Genomic DNA, 27,037 nt, shown 5'->3' on the forward strand with positions numbered 1-27,037 from the left:
CTATGGCAACCTATCCCAACCTTTTTTGAGCCATGGCACATCTTTTAAATTAGAAAGGTCGCACAGCGTTCCGTCGGGCAAAACCGTTTGGATCAGTTGGTCGCTCCTCCCGCCACTGCGCTCCACACGCCCAGAACGCCGATGGGGTGAAGGCAGATGCTCTGGTGAGATTTCTCACTCATGCTACTCAGAGAACCGCGGTTGAGGAAGTGACCTAAAGTTCTCTTTCATAGCATTCGTTTCAATGTCTCACTATGGGATATCGAGACTCCCGTATTGCCAGACAAGCTTTTCTTGAAGACTGACTGCCAGCTCCAGCTCAAGTGGAAGTGTGAGGATGAGGCAGGTCCACTGATGAGCCAACGCTTAGGACAACATGAGCAAGGTTTGGAACACGACATCCAACTTATAAAACCTTGCAAAAGTGAGAAGCGATATCCTGGATGAACATTCCCTTAAACATAGCCCAAGAGGTCGCAAGGCCCCTGGTAGAATGAACCCGCAAGGCAGCATAGCATCCACTATCCAGCAAGAGTCTTTGTTTCGTGATGGGAATAAATTACTCATCCACACACTCAATGGGGTCGGAGGATCAAAGCCAGCAGTGGAAATGCGTAAAGTGGGACATATGGCCACTTGTATGCAAGCATGTCTACATCCAGTGGAGTACTCCATTCTTGTAAGAAGAAAAACAGAGGACACTGAGCATTCTCCCTCAAAGCAAATAGGTTTGTCGTTCACACGGAGAGGAGATGCGTGTTGCTCCACAAAATCAGTATGCGTGCCAGAGTGTGTCGGGAGTGAAGACCGCCCTGGCGGTTGATATGAGCCACCATAGTCGTGTTGTCTGTTCTTACCAACTCATGATGACTCTGGAGCTGGAAATGTCTCATGTATAGCCTGCCCAACGTCACCACTGACAATGCTGAAGCCATCAGTCCTAACAGCCTCAGACACAGACAATGCTATACTCATCTTGTCATGACAAACCGTACCAGAGTGGATCTGAATGTTTGCACTCTCTGTAAGTGAGTGAATTTAACTGTTAACCACAAAATCCAGCTTGGTCAGGTGTGCTAACACAATGTCCGTATGTGTGCCAGCAAAAATCAGTCATCCAGATAGGTGGCTAAGCGGATGCTGTGCTCCCTGAGCAGGGCTACAGCCACCTCAACCCATTTCACAAACACTCTCAGGTTCAGCGAAAGGCCAACCGGTTGTACTAGGTACTCATACACCATTTCCTGAAACGCAAAGCGTAAATATTTCCTTTGTGGGGAGGGTGGGTGGTCTGGATGATGCAGCCAACACCTCTGTGGGTGGAGATGGGCTGCTACCAGTGGCTTAATGGGCTTAATGTCAAAATCCAGGGAAGACGAGTCTTGAACGAGAGTCTTGCTGGACTATGGTTGCTCTTTCCAGGAGATGGTGAACTTCATCCAGGAGTTCCAGAAACACCAGGAGGAGCTGTCTTGGCCGTCCGTTTTGCCTGGGCAATTTCTTGCCCTCGAAGCGGGACTGGGGAGCCTCCACTGCAACAGTCGGCCACGGAATTCACCTTCTGGTCTGGTGAGCTCGCCTTCAGTGGAGACTCTTCGCTGTAAAGTGGGCGCAGTGTGTGCATGAGCCAGGGTTGCTGACACGGTCTTGGTGTGTGTCATTGCTCAATATCGTATTCATACAGGAGCATGGACGGGCGGCATCACCGTGGGAGGTGAAAAGCGGTTTTGCAACCGTAGTCATTTAGCTGTTGAGCTGTGTCAGTCATTTATAAGGAGCAGGGTCCTTACGCAGACGTCAGGGCTGGCGTAGTGGTACAAATGCTTCTGTGAATACGCGAGTGGGCGTACCTCATAGTGAGACATCGAAACGAATGCTATGAAAACACAAGTACATGTGCGTAGTCCTTTGTCACGTGCAGAAATAAGCCCCAACAAAACAGAAGGGATAAAAGAACATGATTGACAGTCACAGTCAGCCAATCAACGACGTGACTTTGGGTAGCAACAAAATAAATACTGATTTTTTGTCCAATCAGACAGCGACAGGGGGCGTGTACAAATCCTGTCCCTGCACTGTGTTTACTTCCGTCAATATTTCCAGCACGGCAGGCAGAAGGACGCGAAGGAGACGCAGAGACGGATCCGACAAAGGAGTCATTTAAGGTTTGTTTAAGCGGTTTGTAAATATTTGCAGCTGTATTACAGTGCGGTTGACATTCTTTATTCTCTTTTTGTCGTGATTACATTCATTGAACCGACTGACAGCTTATGTCAGCTTCATTTTTTTTATTTTATTACGATATTACGGCTTGCTAACGATGTATTTTTTTTTTTTCAAATGCTCAAGGTAAATGCGCCATAGTATGTTATTAAAGCAATTTGGCGCAGTTTTCCATTATGGTTTTATTCATAGTACCACAAAAATAGGCAACACAATGTGATGGCCCTCTGATATTAACATGTAGTTTTAGGCTGCAGACTTTATCTGTGGATGCAGAGATAGCCATTACAATTTAAATTTGATCCGAATTTAACCACTGCTGGACAATTATTATTGCAGTCGAAATCTATAGCATTGAAATATTTTGGAATGGAACTTTTTGTGTTTGAAATGACCAGCTGTTTCAAAAGCCTTTTAAGCCTTTATCCTTAGTAGCTCTGATGGTTACCTTTGAATCTTTTTGTCTGAATGTTTGTGTCTAAATTACAGTAATCCAATTTGAGTGACCAGCCTTTTTTTTGCATGACTTGTATTTAAAGATAGGAATATGAATTTAAGCAACTTGAATATGTTTTTTGACTATATTTCTCAGTTAGGTATTCAGTTGCTTCCAGAGTCCCAGAGCACAAAGAAAGAAAGAAAGAACAAAGAAAAATATTGCATCTTGTAAACCCTCCAGGTGTTTGAAGTGGGAAAACCCCTTCCTCCTCACAGTCCCCCCTCCCAGCAAAAATGCCTTTCTTGGGCAAGGACTGGAGGTCACCAGGATGGAGCTGGACCAAGACAGAGCATGGCTGGAAGAGGATTGTCTTGTATGGACACGAGTTGGAAGATAACAACAGAGAGATAGACTTGAAAGAGTAAGAAACCTGCTTGCCTTTGTCAACTATATTTCCTTAAATGTCATTAAATCGTGGTTAATAGTGCTTTATCGGACTATATTGGACTTAACTAACAATACTATACTATAAAACATTATATTTAGAGGCCGGCAAAAAGTAGTCGTACTGTGGTCGTACTTAAATACCAAGAGTGGATTACTTTTTCTTTGCTCCGCATCTTGTTTAAAATGGCTGACTCCAGCACAGCAAATGCCAAAGCTCTCTTTGAATGTTGACTTGGTTTACAGGCATCTTCTGTCTTGCACGAAATACCTCAGAATGTTTGAGGGATTTTTGTTGCAATTATATGGTCAGTGTCTGAAAAATCTAGAGTACTAATACTGCCACAAGTAGAGATTATAACTGTTTCGAATATGCATTGTTGTTGTTGTTTGCTGACATATTTGTTGACGTACTGTGAGCTACAGTACGTGTTCATGCCTAGCTGCAATCCAAATTCCTTCACTGAACAAGCACAAACTGACCGAATGACCTTTGGTTAAAATGCTCAATAGATCAACAGGGACCAGGATCAAGTGGCCGTGGGAGTCAGTAGATAATAAGAACAAATTCCAAATTGACCAAATTGAACAGATAAGGCCATGGCTACTCAGCTACTCATTATCGAGGCCATAGCAGACAGTCTTTGATGCGGTCATTTACATCCCACAGTTGCAGCTTGTTGTTGCCAAAGGGGCGTCATGGCAAAACAGATAGTTGAGTATAGGGTGGGGTTTAGACAGTCAAGAGGGTGATTTTACATGAGACCGACTTGTCAGTGTGTCACATTGAGAAAAAGAGAAATATTAAAAATAATTAAGGTGGGAGTTCATAACATCACAGAGGAAGATGTTTTCACAGTTGATTTGTAAAGATCAGAATCTGAAGTAATCACCACTGGACTATACACCATCCGTCTCCTCAAAATACTTGTGGATGATGCAACTTGTAAATTCTGTCACTGTGGGTTTGGTTGTTGCTTGAAGTGGTGTGGTGAATGTTAACATACCAGTTCTTCTAACACACAAGAATGACAGGTTTACAAGTTCAAACAATACCTTTTCTAACACAGTCCCATCCAAAGGCGTTAAGTAGGGTTGAAAGACTTTAATGGACACTGTTTCTGAAGCCAGCTGAACTAAAAACATGCTGTTATTTCAGTTCTTCTGGTTTGTATCACAGGTGCCCCTGTGGGCAGTCTGGGTTGTCTCCCACCATGAGAGCCGGCTTTGTTATCTGCAGGAGACATGTTTGGTCTTGACACATTCCAAATGGCAATGAGTGGTCACATACAGAGAGACATATGAGAATGTTTTAAAGTTTAAGTTTGTTCAGTTTGTTTAAACTGTGTGTTGGTTTGCATTTCTTCAACTTCAACTGACTCTCAAAGTCTCTTGTTACCTTCAAATGTAAATGTATTGCACATTTTATTTTTTGGTCATAACCAAGGATATTTGAAAATGAAGAAAACTTTTTTTTGTAAATATTTACATTTAAATTTATGACAAACTATGTATGTAGGCTCTACGTTCACCTTAAAAATGTCTGTTACAAAATGCATTTCATCAGAGTTCTGAATGGGTCAGATATGAGAGCTCGTTACAAAATATCAATACAACAAATTGCTGAAGTCTGTTTTTAACTTAAATGAAAGCAAAATAAAAAGCAATGAATGAAACTGAAAAGAAATCGTTGATAAATTGCAACAGCACACAATTGGTTAAAGTAGGCTTTACTCAGTCTGTCTCTAACCTTGTCTCTTGTCTGTTTCATTTCATTTCATGGGTGTTTACTAAATCATCATAATCAATTGATAAAACCTTTCATTAGACTCTGTTGAGCCTTTTCCATTATTAATGAAGATGAGCTAGAGATAACCTTTAATACACACATATTGATGGAACTGCTATAGCAACGCATTAGCGGGAATACCAACTAAAACACTGTAGCTCATGTAGCTTTTGAGGTCCAGTTCTGTTGATATAGTAACTGCAAGTTACAATGTAAAATTTATTGTTATACTCTTCACAATATTCAAAATTCAGCGGTGTGGTTTACACAATAATACATGATACTAAATACAATAAAAAGGACAAAAGAACAAGTTTAAAGACTAAAATGCCATTACTATTAAGTTGTGTCAAGTTCAATGAATAATCAATGCTATCACATTTAAACGTGATTCCTTTCAAAAAAAGCTTTATTCAGTAAAATATGCATAAAACAACATCTAATAATACTTATTATTTAAAAAAAATATTATTTTAATTATTATTTATTAGAGATAAAAGAAATAAATATGACAACAGGAATAGTGTCACTAGCACCATGGAATAAGTCACAAGTTTGTAAGCGTATTGTAGTGCAATCTATTCAAGCCTCACTTTTGCACGGTGAGCGGGACATCTGTGTCCTGCTGGTGCTGCTGTAGTTTATGGTGCCAGCTGGTGATATCTCCTTCACATCATGGTGTCACCCTTTATATTGATGAACAGTGTCGCATTGGGTCCAAAGAGACCCAACATCAGACAATGACTAATGACATCATGTTTAAGTCATCCACTCTGCAAGCCTCAGTCAGAAAGGTCTGTGACTTCATGTGATGGATGTGGATGCCTTTGACAGACCAACACATGGAGGTTAGAAAGAAAGAAAGAAAAGCACTATGATGACCAGTGGCGTGGTGCACAGTGTTACAGAAGCAGGTTAGATCATCTTTTGTCTTTTAATGTCAACAAGTCTCTGTCACTTATCATGAGCAAACAGGCAAGTGCCAGATAGGTGCTGGAGTGCCGAGCCTCACTTCACGCTCCATCTCTGTCACAATCCATCTGTGAATTTCTCTGATTGTTTTGTCATCTTGCACTTAATCAAAAACAGCACAAAACAAATGCTATTTCAATGCACGCATCTAGAGTGAGGAAGAGAAATGTAACAGCCAAATGTCAGCCACATATTTCGGTTTTCATGTTGGCTTCTACCTGGTCCTATCCCCTTAAACTTATGTATTTCAGGATATAGTTTAGATATCCACAGATCCTTCTGAACGCTCCTGCTGCTGTGTGATGTCTTTTATTGGCTTTGCGGAGGCCGGTGCTCCGCATGCAACCTGTGTAAAAAAAGTCTGGCTGTTGCATTCCTCACTTGTAATTCACTGTGACAGATCACTGTGCTTGCATGTGTGTTTGTGTGTGTATCTGTGCAATTGGATAAATGGATATAGCCGAGGGATTTACTTAGAGCTCATTCACCACCTCATCAGTTGACTTTGCAGTTGGACAAGCACAGCCATGCATCAACTTATACTGGAGTCAAATATAAATTAGTTTCTTCATCTAAAAAGCACGTGTATTGAAATCACCCAGATGGTGACTGATATATTCTCCAGCTGTCCTCCACATGTGTTTCTCTAACCTTCTGAAACTCATGAACAGAAAATGGTCCTTTCATAAGAATAAATATGTTGTAGTACCTGCTATTGAAACCCTCTTCACAGACATTCTCTATACCCACGTTTTTTAATTAATCAAATGAAAGGAATGTGCTTTTGATTTTATATTATATGATATTATCCAGTTTCTTTTTAATAGGGATCTACAGGGGCACAGTTGGTATTAAAAAACCACCACCACAACAAAAACACTGATGTGGTTTTCTTGCGGCCCATTTCCTTGGCCGACCAGAACTTGCAGTGTTTGCAAGTGCAAAACGGTTGAGGTATCGCATCCTTGTTGCTGCTAGTGATGCGTAGTAGTTCTTTGGGACACCTGTGCAGACAGACGATTTATGCAAATAATTATTTTCAGTACTGATTAGTCTGAACATTATTTTCCTAATAATACTGAAATATGACAATGCAAATGACACCTTCAGTCGCCTACAGTAAATATACACAATGTAGACAATAATATTGGGACACCTGACCGTTACGCTAACAGGGACTTCAGTTGCATTGCATTTTAAATACATAGACAGTTTTGCAGCTATAACAGCTTTCACTCTCTTAATACTGACGTAAGGTGCTGCAGCCCAACCCCTGAAAAACAGCCCCATACCATACCTGAAATCAGTAATAAAGAGGTGTGTCCCAGTGCTTTTTGTCCATAAAGAAAAGCAGCAACTCCTCACATTTGAGGAGCAGGAACCAGTAGATGTTTGCTATTCTGTGCTTGAAAAGTAACTACAAGGATTAACCCATTAATCGCCAGTCAGTTGTATACCTATCTTCTAAGCAATTAAGTAGGTATTCACTTGATCTCCACTTGATCACTTGATTAGTCCCAACAGCATGAAAACATATTTTTACAGTATTGTTGCCCAATAAACTGACTCATATGTTCGTCGCCTTGAGTTGGTAGTGTTGCCAGTCCGATGCTCAACTTCAGGCAAAGGATTATGAATGCATGGAGAGTCAATTAAGTCCCATCCAGCCCTTTGATCTGTCAGTTAAAGGTCAGTAGACAATGTCCACTTACAGAGGAACAGATCTTGGCACAGAGGATTTTATTTTATGTAATCTGATTTTCTTTGCATTAAAAGAAAAGTTCTCACGATGGAAGCACTGACACATTTATGTTCATGTGCACAGACTCTAATAAACACACATCTATAAATTGTAACATGTGCTTACATGTTTTCATTTGGGTTTCTTTTGGAGTTAAGCCAGTTCAAGCCACCCATGTCTCACATATACTGCCAAAAGGGTAAGATCCGTCTTATCAGTAATAACAAGGCTCCTTATCAGCTGAGCAGGCCCAGAATGGCAGCCAAAGATAACAGAGATCAGATTGAGATCTCATAATGTTTTGCCTGATTTCCAAGAAAAGACTGTCTGAGTCACATCTACAATTCTGTCTGTCCCTCAGATTTATTTGCCATCTGTGGTGTTTCCTCAATCATAACAGACACTTTCCCTTCTTGACTGTTCTGTCTCCTGTTACATCTGTCTTGGCCTGCTTATTTTTCCAATTCTTCCAATATGCAGCAGCTACATTTTTGACCATGAGTGTTTTACTTTCTGTTACTACTATTACTTTCTGGCAATCTATATCTTTGTAAATTTAACTCACACATTTGCTGGACCTGTTAAACCCCAAGTGCTGCAGAAATTAAACTGCCTTAGACCCATCGTGCCTTGCAACAGGACATCAGTAAATACTCACAAAGCAGACTCTTTACAGCAGTTTGTAATTACAGTGTGTTTCTGTTGTACTGGTCACACTCACATGCGATGCTATTAACAAATTCCTCCCATGCTTCCTCTGTCCAAACAGGCTGTGCAGTGACAACAAAGAAAATCTGTTTGTTGGGGATGTGTGTGAGCTCGCCACGACAAAGAGGAAAAAGGACTTGTACAACAATAACACCAAGTCTCAATGTGAGTCTCAGCAACGCATAATCAGGAAAACATGGATATAACAATGCATGATTTAGACTGAAACTTTTAAGAAGAGCTGGCTTTGCAATTTATGTGGGATTAAATGCATTCAGTGCTTTTGTTAGCTCTCAAGGCTAAACAAATACCTTTTGGTGAGAATCTAAATTTATCTTTTGACCATTGCAAACATGGAGAAGCCTACTGGCAGCAGAGCGGCATGTTTTAAAAACAAAAAAAACAACTGTATAATATTAGACAAATATAAAGAATTTAAAAACACAATCCAGGCAACACAGCTGTGGCTGCCAAATACTGGAAGGACAGCTGGAAAAAATACTGCGTGAATATATAATTTTATAGGCTTATCACTGCCCCATCTTTAGGACACTAGTAATCTGACTATAATTACATTTATGTGTTCCATTAGATTAATGTGCTAAAGTGTATCGCTGTCGCAACCCTGAATACTCAGAGTTAAACCAGAAATTACCTTGCTAAGCACAAATCCTGCTTTAGCACCGATGTCTTACCTGTCACGCCTGTTTGTCAATAGGACTTGACCTCATCTCAGCCTCAGACTCATCTGACACGTCAGGCATGTTGAAAGACAGATTTGACTTGCAATGTTGTTTGTTTGGTCCATTTCTTCCTCCCACTTTTAGAGCACTGTATGCAGTCTCAGCAAATGCACACATTCCAGTTTATGTAATGTTTTTGTTTAATTTAGGGTCCGTGATGTCCAGCACAACAAAAATTGACATTATTTGTCATTAACTGTATTGTTGTCTTTGCTGTAAATGTTTTCATAGTTTCAAAACAGGTTTATGCAGTAGGGGGCAGGTACAATAAAACTGGCCATTATCCTAAATACAGCTCCTCTGTTTGTTTGCCGCCACGTCACGATTTTTTGAATTGTGAGCAACCTGTACGATACTTTGAGTCCCATTCACCAAGACGTAGAGAAGGGGACAGTAGTCAGGACGATATATAATGCGTTGCAATCTAATACAAAAGCACTACAAGCTATAGGCTTAAAAACTAGATTGCATAAAGTTGCACAGGTGCTCAATATATTGGTGATGGTATACAGTATATGTGCATTAACACCAAGATATGATGAATGATGTGTTTTTCCCCCTCCTTGTTTAGTTGTTTTCAGGGATAAATGGATCTATGTGCAGAAGGGAAGCACAAAAGAAGTGAGTGCCACTGCTGTGACAAGAATTTTCACCTGAAGGATTTATTTGAATTAAATGATTCCTAAATTACAATTTATGTGGGGTTTTTTTTTATGTTAACACACAGCGTCATGGATACTGCACGCTTGGTGAGGCCCTCAACCGTTTAGACTTTTCCAGTGCCATTCAGGACTTGAGGAGATTCAACTATGTTGCAAAAGTGAGCTATGATGATCACACAAGAAGCTGTTGTGCAACTTGTACATGTGACTCCTTCTCTAACTGTCTTTCTCTGCCTGTCTCCCATAGCTTTTCCAGCTAATAGCCAAGTCTCAGTTGACCTCTTTGAGTGGAGCTGCCCAAAAAAACTATTTCAATATACTGGAGAAGATTGTACGAAAAGGTAAGGAGACCTGTGATGGAGATTTATTACTTATTCTGTGGACATATTCTACAGGCAGGCATTTTCTCAGCATTCTTGCTTGGCGCTCCTGCTTATTGTTGAACCATGGAATGTAATTTTAGGCTCTTGTGTCAGTAAAAGTAGCTTTTTATTTTACATAAAGAACATGTCTTTACCAAATGGTAAGCCCCGAGCAAGCCGAATATTTCGTTTCTCAGACTACTGTTTAGTCATAGCCGTGTTATTGTACTTAACCACAAAACCAGTAGGACCAGTGTGCTCCATCATTATGGTGTTGTGTTGCCTGGAGGATGAAAGTACACATTTTGTCTGCCCCTTGTGTATGGTGAAACTTGTATGGTAAAATAATACACTTAAAAATTCTGCAGTGTTCATTTGCAACTGTGGTTAAGGTTTTTTTTTTAAGTCTGTTTTTATTTTCTTCAACTAAGGCAGCCTTTCAGAATAAATGTAGGGTCTTCTCAATTAATTTAGAAACGCTGACTTACATCCAGGGATTTTAAGTTGGGAAAAGGAAATATTTGGTCACTAATTGTTTTGATATTATCATTTTTTCTTCTTTGCTTGTCTTTAAACCTTTGCCGCTAGTTCTCGAGGACCAGTACAATCCGCGCCTTGTCAAGGAGCTGTTGCACGACCTGAGCTCGACGCTGCACAACCTCACTATCCATGTTGGCAGGTGTGTCCTGGTGGGCAACGTCAACATCTGGTTGTGCCGACTGGAGACCATTCTCAAATGGCAGCAGCAGCTCAACAACCTGCAGATCCCTAAGGTAGAAGATGTATTGGTGTTTGTTTGCGTGGATGCATGCATGACTCTGTCATGTGTGTTTTCCAAAATGCCTGTATGTAAAAGTGACGTTTAAATTGGGAAGTAGACCAAAAATGTGATAGCCTGTAATAACCACATGTGCAGTAGATGTCTGTTGTCTAGTGTCCCCACTTGTAGAGTGAGGAACATGAAATATGAAAGGGGAAGTAATGACAACTTGCAACTGGTCATTTAATACTTAACAGTGAATCAATCACGGGGGATGATGATGATGTGTTTCAACCTCTGATTTTAATGTGTTTCTTGTATTTGCCACCTCAGCAAATGTGCAATGGCTTGTCATTCAATGACTTGCCACTGCACATGCAGAGCAAGATCCTCTGCAAGTTATCTGATGCCTGTGACATCATTAACCTGGGACAGGCCACGCCTACTCTGCACATCCTCAGCGAGAACAGGATGCTATGGAAAAAACTCTGCCACTTTCATTTCTCAGACAAACAGGTGAGAGAAAAACATATTTGATTTTAGTAGACATGGACATGGACAAGGATTTTCAGCTACACCTGTGATTGTAATGACAACAATTTTGAAAGGATTGCTTTAAACTTCCTTTAGCTAAGCATCCAGGGAGATGAGGCCTGCTATGTAGTTCACATGTTGACCACAAGAGGGCAGAATTACCAAAGTTTGCTCACAGTGATCTGTCTCTCTTCTTCTCTCTCTTTCACCGACTCTAAAACACACACACACACACACACACACAAACACACACTAGCTCACGTGCATTGTGTAAGCACCCAGTCTTGTTCATATCTAATTAAACTTTGTTCCAGTTATAATTATATTCCCATCCCCTGTGTTTCAAATGGTGTTTAAATTCTGTGTCTCCTTTCCCTCCGTGTGCAGTTCTGTAGGAATTTGGTCCTGACCAAGAGTGATAATGTGGACTGGAAACTGCTGTACTTCACCCTGCAGAAACATTATCCAATGAGGGAGCAGTACGGAGACACCTTGCACTTCTGCAAACACTGTAGCATCCTCTTCTGGCAGGTAAACACACTTTGACAAACAAGCCTGATATCTCTTGAAGTGCATATAGATCAGCCATTAGAGTCTATCAAATCAAGCATTAAATTTGTACCAGAACACATTATATCTCCTTAGCTAAAGAGACACAACATTTATTGTTGTTTGGTACACTCTGGGAAGGTCTCAGATAAATTTTGGTGCAATCTCACAGCCTCTCACACTGATATCTGTCTCCAGCATGCAGAATCCCATTGTTAAACTGTAAATATTTGGCTTTCTGAATTTAAAAAAAAAGAGTCCTGATCAGGTCAAATAACACTTAAAACTTCATGCCAGTGTGACAAAAAGCTCACATTTCTCATTTTCAGAACAAAGTTATGGTTATTGAACAAGAACAAATGAGTCATGCACAAGCTCTCATTATCACTCTTGATGATCCTTGCCCTCAACAATGGATTCTGTGAACTCATGTGCTCACATGTATATGTGGCAATCAGAGGTCAAACTAATGACTCGTTTTGCCTCCCTGATCTGAAATCATGTGCAAGAAAAAAATCAAAACTTTTTTGTTAACTTCTTGGGAACACAAAATGCTACTGTTTCCTTAGTAATTGTTCCCCCCACTGGCGATTATTTATTACTCACAATCTTGTGATCCTCCTTGACTGGGTCCCTATAGTTTTTAACCTCTGCCCTCTTTGCATCCCTCTCCTTGCTTGGTCTCCCTTCCTGTCTCTTATCCTGGTCCCCACCCTCTCCCTGATTCCCAAAGGATCGCCACCTGGCTTTGTTATTCAAGGTATTTTCTGTCTGATCATGCCTTTGTATTTCTTCAGTTGCCAGTCTGTCTCGTTTTTTTTTTTTTTTGTTTTTTCTCAGATGACCTGATTTCTAATCTTTTTTCCATGCGTTAAGCTTTATCTTGTACTGTTTATTGTTTCGTTTTATGTCATCATGGTTTGCTCGAGGTGTGTTTAGTAAATAGTGCGACTCATTCCACTGACTTTTTAATGCCCTCTTGCCACATTCTTTAAAAACGTTTTTTGTTGTTTCGTAAATTCCTGTGAATGTTGAGTTCACGTGTCTGGAGTAAATTGTCAGTTGTCATTTAGGTGGAAACAAACGATTCTCTATGTGTACTAATGTCCAGTATCAGGTTGCACCAGCTATCTGTAAATTCATCACAGAAGTTGTGTTCAAGTCCTTTCACGTTCTAGTTTCTTGGAACTCTTCACTAGATTTAAAATTTAAACTTAACAGAGATGTTAGTTGTAATAATAGTTGTAATGGTACACACTCATTTCAAGGAGAGTTAGTTATACACAAAAAATTTTAAATGAGAGGGAAATTTCCCGATTATGCAGCCTAACCTCCCTCAATTGGTAATTTAGTCAAACATTTTTGTAATTTGAGGTATATTTTATTATTTTGTGAATGTAATTGGTGATGGTACATAACTAAAACTCCAAATTCTGTTAAACATAGCTGTTTTAGTTAACATATTTAAATCTTGGCTAACAGTGGTTATTTTTGACACTCATTGTGAACACTAATTTAAACTAAGGCTGTCAAACGCGTTAACTCATTAGGCCTGTGCAAGTCAACGCGTTATTATCGCCGACAATTATTATTTTTTATTTTATCGCACATTAACGCAGTTTTTTTATTGAGCAGGTGAGCAACAATTAGACAGCTAGTGAGCAACCGACTTTATAAATAATTATTATAATAAAACTGTGCAATAAAATAATTGTCGTAATTAATTAATTATCGTTAACGTTTTGACAGCCCTAATTTAAACAATATGTCAATTTAAAGGTCAGATATAATTTTCTTCACACAAGCTAGTTTTGCTTTTGAGCAGTGCAAAGCTGTAATGTTAAATTGATTAGAGTAACTGCTGGTTTAAGTAGTCTCTACCTAAGAACTGCAGTGGTGCAATCCATTTAAATTTAGTAATGTGTAAGCCTCCAATTGCATCATCACTTGAAGTTTGAATAGCTGATGCAACCGGCTCCAGAGTCCCACGTCAAATCGGTGTTTGTGTACTGTATGGCTGCTCCCCCGGTCTTCCCTTCTTTCTAACAGTGTGGTTACTGACTGTTCCAGGACTGTGGCCATCCATGCACAGCCAACGACCCGGACAGCTGCCTCATGCCCATCTCTCCGCAACACTTTATCGACCTCTTCAAGTTCTAGACTCTTCACGTTGCTCTTCAAGTGAGGCGTCCGTTTGCCTTCACTCCCAACCCAAGAGCTCGTATGAGACTATGGAAGTTGCTTACCCAAATACAAAGGGCTTCAGCTGGAAGAGGTGGATTGTTTTTTTGTTTTTTTTTATGTCTTCATTTCCACACGCACAAGGGTTTTTGTAAGACTTAGGGAATGTTAAACATGTACTTTTGTTGATTTATTTTTCAGAATGTAGATGGTGGGTGAAATATAAATGGAATTTTTATGTTTTTCCTCCTTCTACACAAATGTTTGTCTTCTTGACAAAAAAGGCTATTCCTGACAGAGAAAAAATATGTATACTATATGTATGAGAAAGGATTTATATGTAAAAGGCATTGTAGCATGTTGGTGACAGGTAGTGACCATTTACAGGGTGACAGAATAAGAGGACGTGTGTTAAATGTTTATTTAATGGGGTTCTGCTTTTTGCTTTGTTCTGTTTTGGTAGTATTTTCTTGCAGTAACTGAATGCATGTCATGTTGAGGTCTCTGTTTACATACTTTATATTGTCCTTTGTGAATTATTGCTGTGCTCTGTGTGTACATTGGAAGTGTTAATGCTAAGAGAAAATAATGTCGAACTCCATTAGCCGTGCAAGTTTTTACAACTACTTTTGTCAGAACTGTCAATTGACAGACAGAGGAAATGTAAAGTATTATTTATGGTGGTGGGGGGGGTTTGTATCCTTCTTCTGCCTTTTGTAATATTCCTCCACTGTTCCCTTACTTTTAATGGTACTATCATGACATTTATGGGACAGGAACTAGCCATACAGTAATTAAATATTTCTAAAAACCTGTTCCTGTTCTTTATTTTTTACTGCATCACAGAGAATTTCTTGTCCTTTTGTTTATTGTATAAAGATCTTCTTCAGACTTGACCTAATCGTAGTTTCTGTTCCTTGGATAGTTGATGTATTTTGATATGACAGCAAGGGAAAATTATTTGTCATTGAGACAGTTCAATTGCAAGTAACTTCCTATGCACAAGCTGGCATTACCAATAAGATTACTTTGGAAAATGAACTAAATTTAGAAATGGATAGTTGCATTCATGTACAAACTAAAAGATTCAAAAATAGACAAAAAGTGTTTATGTTTTAGAAGTAGCCTTAAGTGCCTGCTGATGAAAAACGTAGTTTTACTTAGGTAGTTTCTGTTTTGGCAACACTGTCAGCGAAAACCATCTGGGTGGTGAAAGCCCGGTAAATCAAGGCGTGGATTTACTCCTGACCGCAAACTGTTGAAAGGAGTGGAGCCAGATAGTCCAACCAAAACTTTATTCTGCTTGAGAAAATGTGACCCAGCCTTTTAAGTGAATAAATACAGGATACAGACATCCTTGGAAGTGGATCTGTATCTGTACACATCTGTACACTGCAATGACGCAGACTTCAGTATCAAACAAATTCAGATTAAAACAAAGACAAGAACAGAAGCAGACACCAGTGGAAATTTCTCATTCACCTAAAAGAGAAATCCATGTAGAAAAAAAATTAAATCATTTCAGTCCTAAACAGTACACAGATATGCATTAAAGAACTAGCTTTTCATAATTGCTGGTGAAACTAACATCATCAAAGGACACTGGTTTGTAATTTGAAACCAGGAGGCGATCTACCTGCACCTGTATAGGCAATGTGATGAGCCCAACAGGTTTATATTCAGATGATGAGTTGGTCTTGTTCAAATTTACAGAAAACACATGATGTGGTCCTATTGATACAAGGCACTTTGTGGAGTCGTTGGTTTTCTTGAGAAACGAGTAACAGTTTGTTTTTTTTTTTTATCTTTTCAACATTACAAGTTTTTATAAATATTATTCAGAATGGCCACCTAATCCTGTTAAAACAACAGCTCTTCAAATCCACAAACTCACCTTCTATCCTCATTTTCTTTACCTCCCTTTCACACACACACACACACACACACACACACACACATAATTGCACATTTTTAAGTCCATAACATCTTCAGTAGGTTTGCATATTCTTCATTGATTATCTTCTATTAACAGTCACAACAATTATATGAAAATCACTCTTTGCATTTCTCTTTTGCATTTAAATCTAAATGCCAGGCCAGTGTATATCAAAGTTTAAATGGTACAGTAGTTTAAGGCTTTTATTTGTTGTAATGTACATTTTATGTCAATGATTCAAAAGTGTCAGTCCTGCCAAAATAAGGTCATTGACAAAACTGAAATGTATTGTCTTATAGGGCTTCAAGCTAAAATATTAAGGACAAACTTCATGTGTTATGTTCAGGGGTTTGACTACAGCATCTCACTCAATACCTTTCATTCAAATCTAGTCTAGAGACAAGCAGATATTTGGTTCTTCATCCTCTTTTTTGATGGTACATGGATGAGGAGGGACGGGTGACTGCTATTTAAACCCCTCCCATGTGCTCTCTGACACAATCCCTCTGCTCATTCGGGTGATGCCGGCCAACTTGACTTTGGCGCGGGCTGTCCACCTGACGGCGGATGTTGCATCCTTGGAGTCTGACAGGTTAGCATAGCGAGAGGAGTCCTCCTCAAGACCCCGGCCCGCCCAGGAGGCCAATTCCAACGGGAGGTCTAGAGAGTCGTGGAGGGTCACTGGCCAGTCCTCTTTGAGGCTCTTGTCCTCTGGGACTTCATTAGTCCCAGTCTCAGTTAAGTTCTCTGGGCGAGGTGGTTCCCAACCCTCCGTTTTCTCCAACTTTTTGGCCGGTGAGATCTGCCTCATTGTCATCGTAACGCTCTCCCAGAAACAGTGGCCCTTCTCCGGCTTGTCCTTCTTTTCCTTCTCTTTCTCATCATCTTTGATTTTCTTGTGAGTGCTTTTAAGAAAAACAGGAGACACTCTCAGCATATGAAATAATCACTTGACAGCTCACACCTTATTTATTTATAAATAGGGCGGATTCAGTGTATGCATAAGACATCTTTACATTTACAAAACCTTGTTTCCAAATATTATCATCTTTCAAAATGGTGAATATGGTTGAGCTGCTGTGTTGGATTGCATTAGATTTTGCACTTAATGGCTGCTGAGTGTTTTTGAATTTAATGTGACAGTAAAACACAGAAAACTTAAAGTGGGTGACATGACCACTCTGGGACATGTTAGCCTGGTTGAGACCCCCAAATTGTGATACAGCTACGCATTTAAAGGAGGTTTAAGAAAAAACACTGTGCAAGAGCATGGAGCAACATATGTCACGATAAAATGACTGTGTGAGTAACCTCACCTGCTGCGATCAGCCAACTTCACTCCAGTCAACAAGAAGTGTTCGTCATCTTTAGAGGAAAACATTTTCTTCTCCTTCCACTCTTTCTTGGACATGATCTTCTTCACCTTGGCCTCCTGACAGAAACCGACAGACAAAAGAGCATTTTATTTTGATTTGCGAACTAAAATCTATCATCTGTTGCCTGTTAGATTAGTATCACTGATCTCCATTTGTAAGTGACTTATGATCCCTGAAGTGGGTGACGTCAGCTTCGCAGGAATTTAGAAAGCAGCCTTACATTCAAATTGATAATTAATCTAGACACCCGTCATCCATTCATCTTTAGCACACAGGCAGAAATGAAAAGTATTTTCTGCAACAATCTTAAAGTAATAGTTTGACATTTTTTTAAAAAAAAATGCTTTTTGGCAGAGCTGGACAGTAAGATTGACGGCAGTTGGTAAATGTGAAGCTACTGCCAGCTGTTCATTAACTTAGCTTAGTACTGGAAACAGGAACAGAAACGGAAACGGAAAACAGCTAGCCTGTCCAACAGAAATAATATCCATATATCCATCCTTAAACTCAATAATTAGCATATTCCGTTAGCCAAAGAAAAATTTAAAAACTTTAAAAATCTTTTTAAAAAGCATATCTAACTCTTGGCAAGAAAGCAGAAATGTTGAAGTACTCCTTTAAGATAAATATAGAATCCTGCAATCACATGTACCAGGGAACTTTCTTATTGCTGCTGGACAAAAACTTAATAACTACTGATAGATGGATACAGAGAGGGAGAGAGCTTGAGTGGCACTGAGTTAGTGCCAACGTAAGGCACATTCCAGTGGAGGACCATCCACTCCCTCTGAAACTCCCCTGGACTCACCCATCATATCAGAATGCCTCCCTGCCCTTGCAGCTTTCCACCGAGCACAGATACCGCCCTCCACAGTGATTGTGGAACAAACTTTTGGCTCAGTTTCTCTCCATGCCTGGGAAGAATTCCCGATGTCAACTGTCAAGGTCATAACGTTTACTCCTACTCATATCCGTGCCTGCCTACCTCAATCAAAACATTTTCAGCAATCACAATTTGATTAATGCATCTGACCCCTGAAATATGCTTCTTTTGCTTGCAGAACACCAACATACAGGTTTCATTATTCCTTTATCGTTCTCAGTGCCCACAACCAGAGGATGTGACAGTGGCTAGCTCAAGCAAACAACTAGCTGGACATGAAAGCAGTAATTTCTCAAACCAAACAGGAACACATACAATAAGATCTGTCACCAGTTCTGAGATCAAGCTACAGGGTGTCACAGTTTAGATAACATGAACTTGTGGAGAACAGTTTGTCCTACTGGGACACAGGACATGCAAGCTGTATGTTTGATCCCATGTATGATCTCATTTATGATTTTGTGTCATGTATTTAAAACTATGTGACATTTGATGATTTTGTAAACACTCTTTGCTCAGACTAAATGTGGTATCTCATAGGGAGACAAGCACTATTGCTGATAAACAAAAAAAAAAATCAAATCCTCCTCTCATAATCATGAACGTGCCTGAGGGCAAGAGCGCTGCCAGTTTCATGAAATTTCAACACCCTGTCTCTTCCCTGCCTATCTTTTCGCTCTGCTTCTTGTTTCCTGTGCGCTGGTCAGGTGTAAACTGTGGGTCAGATTTGCTGTGGTTCCATCTTTGCAGAGCAGAAACCAGCGATGCCAAAACACATTGTAGAATGTATCCGTGTGTGTAGCTAACTTTTGGCTGTGTGTGCACATGCATGCATGTGTGCACATGCACAGGTCTGCCTATTCACCATTCTCTTCAGCATTAACCTCCGGGACTCCAGATCTAAAGTAGCTCAGAGCCCAGCAATCTCTCCGGCCAAAAAGTAGGTATAGCAAGCAGCTCACTGAGACTTGCAGCGTTGGGGAGCTTTACCTACAGATCCATCCATGCCTGGCAGAACAATGGAGCTCTTATTGGGTCAAATTCTTTCCATGCATATCCCAGAGATGGAAACTGGGAAATTAAAGCGGCACTTGATTTGGGAAATATTGACAATTGTGCATATCAGACATTACACTTTTATTTTTACAGAGACAGTGACCAGGTCATTGCTTTTGAATGTTAATTACATCAAATGTCAGGAGATAATCAGAAGCAATTATAAGCAATACAATTTTTCAGAGAGGTTACAGCAAATTCTCACTTTGGAGACGCTGGGGCCAGCAAATGTTTTTGTTTGATGATGAAATTTTGAAAATACATTTTGAGTTGCATCCCATCACTAAAACTTCAGCAAATTCTGCTTAGAGAAAAAGTGTTTTTACTTCGAAATACTTGATGCTGCTTGATGATTTTTATGTTGGAAAATGGTGATACAGCACTGCAGAATGAAACTTCCTTTAACTAGAAATGGAATCACCCCTTTTGACAGTGAAAGGTAACTCACACTTTCAGGACTCCGTGTCTACTTTGTGTGTGCCCTAATATGAGCATAAAACAACCAGTGGTGGAAGAATTGTAGCCTTCCACAGTGTCACAACAGTCTGGCTATTTTCAGCCTTGTTTTTCTTCCATGGTTATTGTTCCCATCCAAAAGGCCCTGCTACTCGAAAGAATGTTGCGTTTCCTTCCCTTCTCCAGCACGGCTACCCGTATCCTCACAAACAGGACAGGTCATGAAATATGTCCTGTGAACTGAGTCACCAACAGTAGCTATACATACAGTAGGAAGGCAGCCAGAGTCGCAAGACACTGTGAGTACATGAGGTTTACGCTCGAGCTTTACGCCTTCGTAAGAGTTCAGACATGACCACACCTTGCTGTTGGTCCAGATCAGGAGACATTACATATTTCTCATGAGCAGAGACGCAGCACATGATCTCACTAACACACACACTGTTGAGCACAGTTGCTTGCTCTCACACTTATCTTCAAACCCGCATCATAAAACCATTATTTACAGTTTTTACAAAGTTTACAGGGATGATGACAAAGGCATTTTTTCCACCAGACTCACTTTATAATGCAGAGTGTACACTTTGCATTATAAAGTGTACCAAAATTTAAAGCTACACTCCTTGGATCTTGTTCTGGCACACTTTTGACAATGACATTGACATTACAATGTTAATATTACGGATGAAAAATGAGGGTCAAAATGATAAACAGAAGTTATAATAAACTTATGCTTTTACCTTAAACTACAGTGACCTCACTCGACAATTTCAAGCCTTTTAGGATAAAAACAACAATACAAGTGCTCACAGACATGCCATAACATCAAACGAGACACTTTTCCAGTGATAAGGTAAAAATTAAAGCAGGGGATGACAGCTACAGGCTGGTGTGTTTACAGATAAACACTGCAGCCTCAGTAGTCCTCTAACCCTCATGCTTCACCTCAGCTGCACCATGAAGACTTTCTGCTCCTCCGACAAGAAGAAGCTGCCTGCGCATGTGAGTGCGCCGGGAGCACTGAGGTTAATCAAAAGACATGGACGTTTTTGGTGATGGCAGCCATGCATGTACACGTGTGCACAGTCGGTGCGTGAGAAATGAAGAGCGAGTGCAAATTGAGCGTAGATTCGGAAACAAATCGTGTTTTTGCGTCTGTGTTACTTCAAAATAGCAGTGAAGTTGCTGTTTACCTTGGATACTCCAGTGACAGCTTCCTCCTCCTCTTCCTCTCCTTCTATGTCTTTGTCCTGAGAGAGAAAGAGAGAGACACACACACATACACAGAGACATATGCCAGCAGTGAGTTAATACAAATAGCAACCCCTCAACACAAACACACACCATCCGCACTTAATGGCACAGTAGTGTGCCTGTGTTTGTGTGTGTGTGTGCAGGCTTTCCTGAGACAGCAGCCTTTTTAAAGCTGTAACATAAACATGCTGTGTGTTTGGAGGGCGAGATGGAGGGATGGATGGAAGATTGTGGAGGATGAGGGGAAGTCACTGAACTCAGAGGGCAGATTTACACAAAAGAGAGAGAAAACAAATTCATGACCTTCTGTACAAACAGTAGATGACACCATTTGGGTATATAAGTGGCTCAATTGTGTGCCCGTGTCCGTGTTTTTTTTGTTTTCCATTTTTGTGATTCCTTTGTATAATATTTTTTTTTCTTACTTTGTTTTGATGACTAATATTAATAGTAACAATGACACCTTTATTTACCTTATCTGGTGTACACTGTAGTCATCCTGCCTCTTGAAATAATTTCACATATTATAACTTGTCACTGTTATTTATGATCTACTTTTTATTATAACTTTTTTCCCCTTTTTAACAGGAAGTCTAAACATCCTGTATCTGTTGTATGCCAGTATAATGACAATATAATCTAACTGAATTATAGAGACTTGAATCCCAAAAGATACAACTTGAGACTTAAAAGCAAAATCATTTAATCACAAATCTGGATCTAATAAATATAAAATAAATAAAACAGCTTCAGGTAAGCATTTCATAGCCACACACCTTGAATTGAAAGAGCTTGTTCTTAAATAAAAAAAAAGTTTGAAAGAAAAATGATCAAATGTTGTGTCATTTTAATGGTTTAAACATAAAGTGCATAGTCTTGGGATGCAGTCATTGACTGCTATGTCAGAGCACAGGGAAACGTCTTCAAAAACCGGTTTTGATTGATATTTATTGTTGACATGGACTTGCACTTTGCCTGTAAAACCTTACGAATTGACTTGGACTTGCCCCGAAAGACTTAAAAACATGAAATCATATAAAGAGGCCAGCAAGAAGTCACCAGATGTGCAGCTGGGTCTGAGATTATTGAAGTGGAGCCAGAATTCCCGTAAAATGATCAAAGCCGTAAGCACTTCTAACGGGTAACGACTCCATGAGGGAGCGAGAGGAGGAGAAACGGTGGTTGGACATGTCTGAGCAAAGTCTGCTGGGTCTCCGCCACCTGAGCTGATCAAAGACACACTCACACACACACACACACACACACACACACAAACTCACGCATATTGAGTGCTGAATAGCTGTTAGAGCGTCAAAGCATTAACAACTTGGAACAGAGGGAGAAAGTGAGGGGAAGGGAGAGAGAGAGAGAGAGAGAGACAGAGAGACAGAGAGAGTAATGTTTTGGGGGGGGGGGTTCTTACAACAGAAAGCAAGAAAGTTCTGCTTTCGCACCCCAGGGGGGCATTTTTTTCCTTTCTGTCTTTCTTCCCCACTTTGACTGTGTGTGTGTGTGTGTGTGTGTTTGTGTGTGTGAGTGCGTGAAGTTAAGCGCAGTGCATAAAAAAAGCCAGATTACCAGGCAATGAAGACGCACGGCGAATTTCAATACGAAACCACTGACAGTAGTTTCCAAAAGCTATTGCACACCAACAATACTCTACAAGAAAAGAAAATAATATGGTTTATTTCACCAAACACCAGAATAAATACATTTAAAACAATAGTTTGACATTTTGAGAATCAGCCTGCATTTATCTGCTTTCTTTTTCTGAGTTAGATGAGAATTATGATGCCACTTATCAGGATATCGTTCCTGTGAGAAGTTCAGTCTTAAGTTGACAGGTAATTATGCTTTGAATGATGACATGAATGTGGCATCTGTCTGAAGATAACTGGCCGACCAGAATCTCAAAGATCACTAATTAACCCTCTACATCTCATTTATTGTTGTATAAACAACAAACTGTGGTTTAACAGGAGGCATGTGACTTCCTGGAGTCTTTCCCCACTCCTGGTCGGGAATCATATTTTCTTGAATGCTGCTTTAAAGGTAAAAAGGCTTCAGACAAACCCTGTTTTTCTGGAATCACAACGACTTGAACTTGTGGGTCAAAACACAAAAAAATTTGATTTGCAAGACTCTTCCCTTGAACAGATGATCCACTCAGCTTTACCTTCCTTATCCTCATCACTAATGATTTAGAAGCAATGCACCTGAAGTTTTTGCTTAAGCCAGATCTGTACCCTCATGATCTCACTTCACAAAGAGGGCTCCCAGCAGCGGAATTAGTGCAGTGCTATTGAAGTAATCAGCGGTGTTACCGCTTCAAACCACGGACAAACAGGCACGTGCACCTCCCACAAGCTCCCAGCTGCCTCTCACAGCCTGTTGAACTGCAACAGAGAGCGAGTGGTGAGGCGGCAAGCTGCGGCACAGAGCCTGTACTGTAGTCGCCCTGGAGCACTGTGGAGGGAGGACAGATATTACCTTCAAATCCAGCATCTACTCCCATCCCCCTTTATGCTCTCCCACCATTTCCGCTGTGTGTCTATGAATGTATTAGCCCTTTATAGTGGTCTGTCTGTGTCTGTCTGCCTGCAGGTCTCTCTGTCTGTCTGTACGCTGATGCAGCTCATTTCATTGGCATGTAAATCACCTGTTCTGTCATGAAACAGCAACAGAGATAATGAGAAGTAAATGGAGGACAAAACAAAGAGACCTACTGTGCTTTGTAATGACTGTAAACAAACATTTTGTTCAAGTTAAGTGAGGAAATATGACTTTGCACAGGTAGTCAAAGTAAAGTAGGTAGGCTAAAGTACTTGTGGGTCACTGGTTCCATTCCTGTACCAACAGGATAAATGCTGGTGGAGGCAGTGAAAGGGCAGCACTTGTGAGGTCCCTGACCCTAACTGCCCCAGTGGTGATGCCCTACAGCCCACAGTTCAGAGTGGGGTTGTTTTGAAGTGTGGATGTGTGTGAAAGTGAGGCTTTCTTCTACTACAGAGCCACTGAAACAGGTAGAAATAGGTCAAGTTAGTATTTATTTTTGTATTAAATCTACTGTTTTTGATTACAAAGTCAGGTGTTTCTGTTATTTTGTCCCTTTGTCCACCCAAATGTTGTACATTTTACCACAATCTACCCGAGGCGCTCTTATACTCCTGACAAAAAAGACAGGCTCAATTATCACATCAAAGAAATATTTCTGACACTTAATGTCAGAGGGTCAGAAGATGAGCTGGTAACGATTTTAACCCTAACCCTAACCCTCAATTGATTGTTTAAGTCATTATTCAAACACAAACTTCAAGATTTGTTGCTTTTTGTCACAGTCAAGTATAGTGAGCTGCATATATACTCAGGTTTTGAACTGCTGGTCAGACAAACAATATGAATATATCACAACTTGCCTTCAGGAAAATTGCCATTATTTTCTGACATGTTACATATGAAACAATTCATTGATTAGTCGAGAACACAATGGACTGATACACGCTATTTTAAACCCTTACAGTCTCTTTAACTTCAGGTAGGAAGTTGAATCAATTCAGTCTATTGTGTTTGATTAAAGTTAAAAGCAAAAAGAAGAAGAATGTTAAATAAAGGCTAAATACTCATGCTGCAGATCATGTCTTTCATTCTCTCCCCACTGGGTGATCACACAGTGCAGATAATGTGATTTGAATGCTGAGAAGGAAGAGTCTAGCATGTTATCATCATTTTTTATCCCGGCTTCATCCTGTAGTATCACTGCTGGGTTGGATCTGCGTGTTCACTGTGTTTACAGCATTTTATGATCCAACCCCTGACCCCTGGATGTACTTTACTGCCATGGCGACTCAATGAGACCTCCGTAATGACTTTCCCAGGAAGTCTGAGGAGAAGCTGCTGCTCTGATCTCAGATCAGCTCTAGTTGCCAGAGCAGCTCTGGTGACCAATGGAAACAGAGTGACACAAGCCGAACTGAAAGCAGCTCCTCGGAGGTAAGGACCACATGCGTTGGTTCCCAGGGGGGAAGTTAAGAATGGCCAATAAAACCCAGCCAAGGTCATAGATCTTGACACTGTCACAACAACAGATGAAAAATGCTGGGAATTTGTGTTGGTTGATCTTCCCAATTGCCTTCTACACAACACATTATACATTCAGTGAATGCTGTATGGCGACGCACTGACAAAGCTACAGGCAGTGAATAAATTCTGACATGTTTTTATTCTCTGGTGTTGTCAAAGACAGTATTAACGCACATTATTATGAGTTCCTCATGACTCTAACCTACGGTGTGAGTTTTAACTGGTAAATCTAGCCAGAGATTCTGGGGTTTTACTGTGCGTCAAAGTGTAGTGAGGGAAAAGGCAATAAACGTCAGCTTCTTATTTCTTATGAGACAGGACTGCTGGATGCCTTGACGAAGCCCAGCTGCTTGCAAGTGCTGATACGGATGATACAGAGGCCCTTAGACCTCACACACCACTAGTGATATGTGGATGTGTATGAAGCAATGCGGGTGTGTGTGTTTGTATATGAGTGTGTATCATTCCTTTCTCCAACAATACAAAAGATTAACAAAAGCAGACAATGCTGAGCTGTTTCCCCTTGGCAAACAAGCAATATCTGTCAAAACTCTGGATCTGGATAAGATTTAAATAGTTTGAATGTTGACACAAATTTCAGGCTAAAAGTCCGTCCTCTGAGTTTTAAATGTCGTATATGTAAGTATAATGTTCCTGATTCATATGGGCTTCCTTTGTTTCTGAAGCACAGCACTCAGTGATGTTAGTGAAATCAGCCTCTTTTTCAAAGAAGCCATGAAATATGTTAGGCCTCATTTGGTTCTTTCCGCAAAGACAATGGACTACTTCTTCTTTGACCTCTCAGTATTTCCTGTCACTCTCCTCCTCAGCTGACATGATATTTCGAGAGAGTTCGCTACTTCTCCTCCTAATCCTCCTCCTCATCCCATCACTTTTAGAAGTTCAGCAACATCAGCTTTTCAAAAACATAGCTGAAAATTTTTGAATTGATTTTATTCATCCACATTACAATAGTTTGTACATGGGCCCACTGTGAAAAACAAATGTCTCAACAAATAACTTCAGTTATTCAAGTGTCTTTTGTTCAAACAGATTAAAACCTTTTTATTTTTTCACGCAGCTTTACTGTGAAGTCGTTGAGGTTAATTTTCCTCAAACAAGTGAACCGGTGGGATGACAGGTGGACCAATTCGACATTTAATAGAGAGAGCTACACTTTTAAATGAAACAGAGCGAACATGAGTGCATGTCAGCCTTAGCAGTGACCTGCTGGAGTTTCCTCTCCATCCACATTACCTTGTAGGAGTGATGATAGTGCCAGGACATGTCGTCTTCCTCTGACGCGTAATCCACCAGCACTTTACTCTTGCTTTTCTTGAACATATCTCCACTTGTCGCAGAAACAAGCCGTCTTGAACTTTTGACAGAGTTGCCCTTAGACCAAAGAAAAAAACAAAATTAACCCAGAACCGTCCGTTTTCTGGAGAGATCGTAGCGACAAGACGTGTTCCTCTCTTGGTTGTTTCTGCAGCAGCAACTCCAGGGGGCTTTCACTGATAAACAGCTTATTCATTCAGAGAGGTGCCAGGAGCTGATAGAGTCGAGCTGTGTGTTTTCTTTTGTTTTTTAGACGCTCACTATTTCGTAAGTGTTTGGCGTGCGTTTGGTGCGTTTTTACGCAGGCTCGACCACCTGGACCTCCAGCCGTCGCTCCTCCCACCTCGCCCGCCGCCTCCTCCTCCTCCTCCTCCTCTCTCCGATTCCTTGAAGTTGCCATGGCAGAAGTAGGAAGGGGGTCATACCTCTCATCTCGGGCCAATGCAAGCATTTAGCTGCGCATTCATGCAAAAATAATGTAACTTTTTCTAAATTCTGAGTGAAGACCTGGAGAACACGGAAACGGATATTTGGAACTTATTTTCACACAC

The 27,037-nt window shown here is 40.4% G+C and overlaps 2 protein-coding genes across 4 annotated transcripts; one reads left to right on the top strand and one right to left on the bottom strand.

The window, feature by feature from the left end:
• Positions 1–1,275: 1,275 nt before the first annotated feature.
• fbxo25 (F-box protein 25) lies at positions 1,276–14,922 on the top strand. 3 transcript variants are annotated; one of them, XM_046372662.1, is made up of 12 exons: positions 1,276–1,569; positions 2,104–2,165; positions 2,903–3,083; positions 8,378–8,481; positions 9,631–9,680; positions 9,787–9,879; positions 9,969–10,062; positions 10,672–10,856; positions 11,177–11,359; positions 11,765–11,908; positions 12,660–12,686; positions 13,997–14,922. In XM_046372662.1, exons 3-12 carry the CDS (start codon positions 2,956–2,958, stop codon positions 14,084–14,086), a joined length of 1,098 nt encoding a protein of 365 aa, XP_046228618.1. In that variant the 5' UTR covers positions 1,276–1,569; positions 2,104–2,165; positions 2,903–2,955; the 3' UTR covers positions 14,087–14,922. The 3 variants fall into 3 exon arrangements, with proteins under 3 accessions (XP_046228618.1, XP_046228617.1, XP_046228619.1); XM_046372661.1 differs by lacking the exon at positions 1,276–1,569 and having other exon boundaries at positions 1,767–2,165; XM_046372663.1 differs by lacking the exons at positions 1,276–1,569; positions 12,660–12,686 and having other exon boundaries at positions 1,770–2,165.
• A 939-nt stretch (positions 14,923–15,861) lies between these two features.
• Positions 15,862–26,824, bottom strand: si:ch211-225h24.2 (uncharacterized protein LOC564539 homolog). Its single transcript, XM_046372665.1, has 4 exons — positions 26,406–26,824; positions 21,008–21,064; positions 17,360–17,475; positions 15,862–16,948 (listed from the first exon to the last, which is right to left on the bottom strand). The coding sequence occupies exons 1-4, from the start codon at positions 26,490–26,492 to the stop codon at positions 16,510–16,512; spliced, it is 699 nt and encodes a 232-aa protein (XP_046228621.1). The 5' UTR covers positions 26,493–26,824; the 3' UTR covers positions 15,862–16,509.
• Positions 26,825–27,037: the final 213 nt, after the last annotated feature.

This window comes from Scatophagus argus, chromosome 19 (assembly GCF_020382885.2).
Source record: "Scatophagus argus isolate fScaArg1 chromosome 19, fScaArg1.pri, whole genome shotgun sequence".
Taxonomy (NCBI): Eukaryota; Metazoa; Chordata; class Actinopteri; family Scatophagidae; genus Scatophagus; species Scatophagus argus.

Bases quoted from the DNA above. Each gene is read 5' to 3' on its own strand.
- si:ch211-225h24.2 (XM_046372665.1), bottom strand. From the start codon at position 26,492: ATGTTCAAGAAAAGCAAGAGTAAAGTGCTGGTGGATTACGCGTCAGAG. The intron at 21,065-26,405 runs GTAATGTGGATG...TTTCTCTCTCAG, and splicing joins ACTATCATCACTCCTACAAG to GACAAAGACATAGAAGGAGA. The intron at 17,476-21,007 runs GTAAACAGCAAC...GGTTTCTGTCAG, and splicing joins CTGTCACTGGAGTATCCAAG to GAGGCCAAGGTGAAGAAGAT.
- fbxo25 (XM_046372662.1), top strand. From the start codon at position 2,956: ATGCCTTTCTTGGGCAAGGACTGGAGGTCACCAGGATGGAGCTGGACC. The intron at 9,681-9,786 runs GTGAGTGCCACT...GTTAACACACAG, and splicing joins AGAAGGGAAGCACAAAAGAA to CGTCATGGATACTGCACGCT. The intron at 9,880-9,968 runs GTGAGCTATGAT...TGTCTCCCATAG, and splicing joins GATTCAACTATGTTGCAAAA to CTTTTCCAGCTAATAGCCAA.